The 7569-nt window shown below is 37.0% G+C and overlaps 1 protein-coding gene across 1 annotated transcript; it reads right to left on the bottom strand.

The window, feature by feature from the left end:
• Window positions 1-4580: 4580 nt before the first annotated feature.
• On the bottom strand, window positions 4581-7230 carry LOC100773361 (olfactory receptor 143). The gene is made up of 2 exons (XM_027412229.2): window positions 7221-7230; window positions 4581-5521 (listed from the first exon to the last, which is right to left on the bottom strand). Exons 1-2 carry the CDS (start codon window positions 7228-7230, stop codon window positions 4581-4583), a joined length of 951 nt encoding a protein of 316 aa, XP_027268030.1.
• Window positions 7231-7569: the final 339 nt, after the last annotated feature.

Raw genomic sequence — 7569 nt, 5'->3', positions numbered from 1 at the left:
GGGTACAGATCTAAACAGACTGTTTTCAACAGAAGATTCTCAAATGGCCAACATACACTTAAAGAATTGTTGAACATCCTTAGCTATCAGAGAAATTCAAATTGAAACAACTCTAAGATATAATTTTACACCTGTTACAATGGCTAAGATCAAAAATACAAATGGCAGCTTATGTTGGAGAGGATGTGAAGTAAGGGGAACACTCCTCCACTGCTTGTGGAAGTGCAAACTTGTTTAACCACTTTGGAAACTGTTATAGTGGTTTCCCAAAAATATGGAAATAAATCCACCTTAAGACCCAGCCATAACAATCTTGGGCATGTGCCCAAGGGGCACTTCATTCTACCACAAGATCACTTGCCAACTATGTTCATAACAACCTTCCTCATAATAGTCAGAACCTGGAAACAACCTAGAAACCCCTCAACCAAAGGATGAGGAAAATGTTTACACAATGGAATTTATTCAACTGTAAAAACAACAATGACCTCATGAAATTTTCAGGAAAACAGATGGAACTAGAAAAAAAATCATTCTGAGTGAGTTAACCCAGACCCAGGAAAACAAAAATTATATATAATTACTTATAAGTGGTTATTAGGAGTAAAGTCCAAGAAAACCAACCTACAATCCACAGCCCCAGCAAGGAAGGACTAAAGAGGGATGCATGGATCTCTCTGGGAAAGGGAAACACAAGAGATCTCCTGGATAAACTGGGGTCAGGGTAGGGGGAATGGTGGATGGGAACTTAAGGAGAGACCTGGACAGGATGGGCACTGAAGGCAGGTTGGGGGTAGGATGAAAGAGAGTAATGAAAGAGATGTCTTGATACAAGAGGCTATTTTAGGATTAGGGAGAACTATAGTGCCAGGGAAACTCCCATGATTCCACAAGGATGACCTGGCTAAGACTCCTAGCAATAGTGGAGAGGGTGTGTGAACTGGTCATCTACTGGAATCACATTGGTGACTACCCTAATTGTCATCAGAGAGTCTTTATTCAGTAACTGATGGATGCAGAGAATCTCACCCATGTACTGAGATAAGCTCTGGGAGTCCTCCTGAAAAAAGGGATGAAGGATTCTATGAGCCAGGGTGATCAAGATCATGATGGGGGAAACCACATAGACAGCTGAAATGAGCTCATGGGAAATCTAGACCAGTAGTTAGGTAGCCTGCTTAGGACTGACCTAGGTCTTTTGCATGTGTATGACACTTATGTAGCTGAGTCTGTTTGTAAGGCTCCTAGCAGTAAGATTAGGACCTGTCCCTGATGCTTAGCTGGCTTTTGGATTACCTTACCCAGCCTTGATGCCTGAGGAGGACCTTGGGGTAGATGGGAGCCAGGGTGGAGGGGGGACATGGATAAAATGGAAGAAGAGTCAGGGGAAACTGTGATAGGTATGTAAAAGAAATTGAAAAATGTTAATTAAAATAAATAAATAAAAATAAAAAAAACAGAAACTGGAAACAAATTAAATGTCCCCCAACAGAAGAATGAAAAAACAAAATGTGATACATTTACACAATAGAGTATTACACAGCAGTTAAAAAATGACATTTGGAGGCAAATAGACTGAAGAGAAGATCATTCTGAATGACTTAACCCAGACCCAGAAATATAAATATGGTAAGCATTCACTTACAAGTGGATATTACCTATTAAGTAAATGATAACAAGCTACAATTGGTAGGCCCAGAGAGACCAGATGCACTCATATGTATTTATGTTATCCTGTTTTAAATTTACTTTGTATGCTTTTTTAAAAATCATAGTCATGGCCTCCAATAGTGGCATACACCTTTAATCTCAAAACTCGGGAGGTAAATGCAGGCAAATCTCTATGATTATGAGGACAGCCTGGTCTACATTGTGAGTTCTAAGACAACCAGGACTATACAGAGAAACCCTGTCTTGAAAAATAATCATAGGCTTATATTTTAAGAATAAATATTCTTAGGGATTTGTTTACGGTATTAAGTTTGTTCATTTCATTTTCAGAACAAATAATGATGTGTGTCAAATAAGCCTATTCGCTTCCCAGAACTGATCCTGGCTATTTGCTGATTTTCTCTGCATCAATCTATACTGTTGACTGTAATATAGAAGTCAGACCACACTTTTTATGATGTGATTGTGGCTCACATTCACTTTCAACCCTTTATATGACTGGATATTGCCTAGATCAATTTGTCTTTTATAAACATTGTTGGTCTTTTAACATGTGTGCTTGAGAATGCATACAAAGCATTCACAACTCTTGTTTGCTTTCACACTGCAATGATTACAAAAGAAAAACTGAAAAATGTTCTAGGTATTTAGACTACACTGAAGAAATTAAGAATATCCAATAACCATACCATCCTTAGAATAAATAGAAATGTTTAACTTTCTAGAAACATTCATATATATCAAATTGATTTAACTTTTTAAAGACACCTTTTTTCTACTTCTGCAGTTCTAGATTAAAAGTATTAGACTTTCAAAAACACTATTAATATAAAAATTATACTTTCATGATCTATTGAACCCTAAGCATGATGTATCCTCTATCATGTAGATTTTTTTTAAGTTGACATATTCCCTCCTGGAGGGAAGACAAGTGCTGATCACACTCATGAAATAACAAAGCTCATCGTCTTCACAAGGCACTTCCTGAGAACATCATCAGTATACAGAGTCAGGAGGCAAACAGACTCCTCAGTGAAGCCAACTGCAGTCTAGGCAGGGAGCTTCATTGAGGGAGCTTAGACACTCACCAGCCACATGTCTGTGAGTTTTCAGTGAACAGTACAGAGTACAACTCCTACCTATCACAGACAATAAGAAAGTATAATATATGTCAAATTACTAATTGTATATTTCATGAATAAATTATGTTTCTATCTAATAAAGATAAAATGTTTGGTAGACTTTTTAAAGTCTATGCTAACCTATGAGAATAGTGACATAACTCTCCAGAAAGTTTTAACCAACCACATCACTTTGTCAATTCACAATGACAATCACTAATCAAAACTAAAAGGTTAAAATGTTGCTTTGTAGCTCAACAGGTTTACACCACATTATTCTGAGGCATCTGTAGGGAGATGTGCACTTTTAAAATTTGGCCTTCAAAATCTTGTAGACTAAGCTCTTTAATATAGGCACCTTGTTTGGGACCATATTCTCATACATCCCTCTCTTGGGAAATTATGGAAAATAACTCTCAGGAAGTTACATCTTTCTTCATTATCATTTTCTTTTCATGTATTACTGCATAAAAATGCAGTGGGTGAAAATGAATTGTGAATCATCAGTTATATGGTCATCCAGTAGTCATACTACCATTTCCTAAATTAGATGGCAGATTGATATAAATATAGAGACTGAAAGAGGGATAGAGGTTGGGATATCCTTGGTTGTTGGAACTGAAGGCACAAATGTATAAACTATACCAATAGACCCCATGTGCAGTTTCTTAAATAGAAGTAAACTGTTGTCTTTTTAGACAATTAACATCCATGCTATGGAACAGGGGGATAGTCTAGATATTATTATAACACTGTGTTCAATGGCCAAAATGTATGTAATTTTATAAAAACAGTCATAGACACAATCCACATATCATAGACAAAAATGTGACACTTTCAAATATATTCACAAAAAAATTAACAGTTTGCTGAAATTGTCTCAAAATCATGGGGGAATACAGAAAAAGGGAAGGAGGAATAGGCCTAATACACCCTCTGATAATCATAAAAGGAAAACCTTATCCCATCAAATTGCAGAATTCAATCATAATTTTTGAACCAAAAGGGTAGAAAAATAAACAATATTAAGTAATTTCTGGGATTTTGACAATTATACCATGCCCAGAATTTTCTTCTCATCCCCTTGAATGAATATGAAAATTTATTCAAATAAGGAGATTAAATACAGACATACACCAGAAAACAAAGAAATTAACTATAAATACAGCATATAGCTCCAAGAATTTTATTGACTAGAAAAACTATGTGAGTGGAGTCATGGAGAGAGCTCAGTTGTTAAGAGCTCTTCATGATCTTACAGAAGACATAAGTTTCTTTACCATCACACACATGGTGGCTACTGACTGCCTGCGAATATTCTGACATTCATTTCTGTCTGGAAATCTGACACACTCTTCATTTCCCAACCAGCCCCTAAGTTCATATGTTAAGCATATACTCAGGGACACACAAACACATACATATAAATTTTGAAATAAATGTACAAATATTTTTAAAAGAAAGACATGAAAGAAAAACTACGAAGAAATTTTATCCTCCAGTAAGGTTGAAAAACAAAAAGCTGACCAGGGTCTTAATCTTCTATAGAGAGTGGACTTGAGATCGTCTTAAAAACACATTGAATCTGAGGATGTCTCATATCCTCACAGGTCACACAGAGCTATATTGCATGGTAGAAAAAGAATATACTATAAATTCCATCAGTGCTAATGAAGGACAAATGTTAAACAAAATTAATGGAATATAGGTAATGTCAAAGACAAGACAGGAAAAAAAAAACACATCAAACTGAGAGGGATGGGGCTAAAGGAAGTACCACAGGATGAATCAGCTCATGAATTTCTTCCAGGTTTTCTTCACAGCAAGCATGACATCCTTGTTTCTGAGGCTGTAAATGAGAGGATTCAACATGGGAACCAATAAAGTATAAAAGACAGAGAAAAATTTTCCCTGGGCAACAGTCTCAGTAGATGATGGCTTGACATAAGCAAGTAGCCCAGATCCATAGAAGAGACTAACAGTTATGATGTGAGATCCACAAGTGCCCAAGGCTTTGGACCAAGCCTTACCTGATGACATATGAATGATATTGAAAAGGATCATAGCATATGAGATAAAGATAATGAGGCAGCATACAATGATAGCTGTACCCACCACAACAGAGCTCATAAGTTCATTGACATAGGTGCTACTGCAGGAGAGCTGGAGAAGAGGGAAGATGTCACACATGTAGTGGTTGATGATATTAGAATCACAAAACCTGAGCCTAATCATGCACCCAGTGTGAACCATGGCACAAGCAAAACCCATCAAATAAGAAACAAATATCAACAAACAACAGATCTTAGGGGACATAACAACCTTGTATAGCAGTGGCTGACAGATGGCCACATAGCGATCATAGGCCATGGCTGTTAGCACATAACTCTCTGAGTTCACAAAAAATAGGAAGAAAAACAGCTGAGTCATGCATCCTCTGAAGGAGATGGTGTTCTTCTCCAAAACAAAACTCATCAGCATTTTGGGAGTAAAGACAAGTGAATAACAGAAATCAATGAAGGACAGATTGAAGATAAAAAAGTACATGGGAGTGTGAAGATTTGAGTTTAGGTAAATGAGATTCATTAAACTCAAGTTTCCTATCACAGTGGCTGTGTAGTTCACCAAGAACAGAACAAATAAGGGCAGCCGGAGCTCAGCTTGGTCTGTCAGTCCCATAAGAATGAACTCGGATACTGAAGAGTCATTTTCCATGGTCATTTGCGTCACTTGTGGCTTCTGCAAGAATAAGTGTAGAAAGCAATATTAACCTGTAAACCATCATTCACTCCAAGGGCAGAGTTGATTGTATTGTTTTCCATGCTTGATAGAGAGAACAAGGAGCCCTGCAGAATCTCTCTTTCCTCTTCCCCCTACCCATATTGCTTGTATCTCTCCAGAAAGATTCTTTGAGCATTACAGAATTTCCTACACTAGACACTTACTAAGGATTAACTCTGGAAAGAGCAGTACATAGTCCTCAGGACCTAGGACTTAGATAGCTGTGGCTTTGAAGGTGAAATATCAAGATAAAGATTATTCAATGCTCACGTTAGTTCACCTGGGTCCTTCCCTGACATTGAAGTTCATGGTGTCTTTTTCCACACTGTGCTCAGATGGCCATTGTTGCTAATAATGAAGCAAGCAGTTGCAATCAGTACAGACAATGTGTCTGACTTGCTAAGAAGAGATTTCCTGAGGAGAAATGACATGATCTCTATTTGAGAATTTCATAAATGTTCTTCCCTCATACAAAAAACAAAATAGCTTTCCTATATTTGTCTCCAAATTCTCATAGTCAAGATTTCCTAGAAGATTCATTAGAAACACAGAAAATTATTCTCTTCTTTATAATATTCTCCATGTTTGATTAGTCCCTTAACAGTAGAATTTATTGAGCTTGTGCCTTAGAGTTAACAACAGTCCTTTAGAGATTAAGCATTCTACTCAATTTATAAATTTCCAAAAGGAGTAGCTAGTCTCCAGGGCAGAACTGTGAGTGGTCCCCTTTGTCATTCTCTTCATTAAGCTTTGCATACTCACAAGAGGAAATGTCAGGGGACATGTACATTTGACATTTTAACTTTCCTATTATTTCAGTAATAAACCATTTAGCAAGGGCTAACACTGTACAAAAATAATTGTATAAAGAGGATAAAAGTATATGAATAGGTTGCCAAGTTTGTACAAATTGTACAAATTACATTATAACTTTTTACTTCCTAGCTATGTAACTATAGGCTAAACTGGTCCTCACTTACTTACATCTGTATCCTCTTATGAATGACTATAAAAATAGATGCATAAAAAACTGACATAAATTCTAAAACAGTGGAAAATTTCTGATTTATCATAAAGAAATTTGTGGGTATATCTTACACAAACAATAATTCAAATACACAAGATATCTCTTAAGTTTTGAGAAAATTTACACAATGTATTAAAAGTTTACTAAATAAATAAAAGTATACTAGTGTTTGTCCCCTTATAGTGTTTACATGCTTACTTGGGTAAATAAAGTTGCTCTTGCCTTGACACACTTGAAAAAGATAAATTCTTGGTGCACTGTGTCCTACCTATGCAGTGGCAATAAATGAGAACCTTTGTCCCGTACCATTCCATGTCATACTCTCCTCCTCAACACCATACACACTCAAATGTAGCCTGTGGTATTTCTCTATATATTATCAAATATGCATTGCATAGTAATTCTGTTAGGAAAATAAGGTGCTGAAGGATTTTTTCCCATGGGACTACCCTTTTCCATCTTATTCATGCTTTTCTTATACAATAGATCCTGACTGCAATATCGCCTCCCTCTACTCCTCCCCAGATCTACTGCTCCTCAGTTTCCCTTCAGAAAAGAGCACCACTCCCCCAAGGATATCAACTGAACATGGCATAACTAGATGCAATAGAACTAGGCACAAACCCTCATATCAGCATTGGACTAGGGAATCCAAGAAGAGAAAAAGAGTCCTAAGAGCAGGCAAAAGAGTGAGAGACATGCTTTACTCTGAAGCATGAACACACAAAGGTATAAAAAAACAATTTATTAAGAGGTCCAATTTAAAGGACAAACTCACAGATACAGGGAAATTCTGAAGCCCTCACCAATCCTGTGCTGACTCCCTTGGGTCTCCAACCACACCAAGCCAAGCCAGAGCAAGAGACAGAGTGTGCTTTCCTCTCAGTCTCATCGGTCCTCCTGTAGTATCCGAGGCCATGCCTTAAAGCTGGCACCTAAAGCTATTGGTGGAATGAATTCCCACAACAC

Source organism: Cricetulus griseus, chromosome 4 (assembly GCF_003668045.3).
Source record: "Cricetulus griseus strain 17A/GY chromosome 4, alternate assembly CriGri-PICRH-1.0, whole genome shotgun sequence".
In the NCBI taxonomy this organism is placed as follows: domain Eukaryota; kingdom Metazoa; phylum Chordata; class Mammalia; order Rodentia; family Cricetidae; genus Cricetulus; species Cricetulus griseus.
This window is presented reverse-complemented; position numbering and strand designations above follow the sequence as displayed.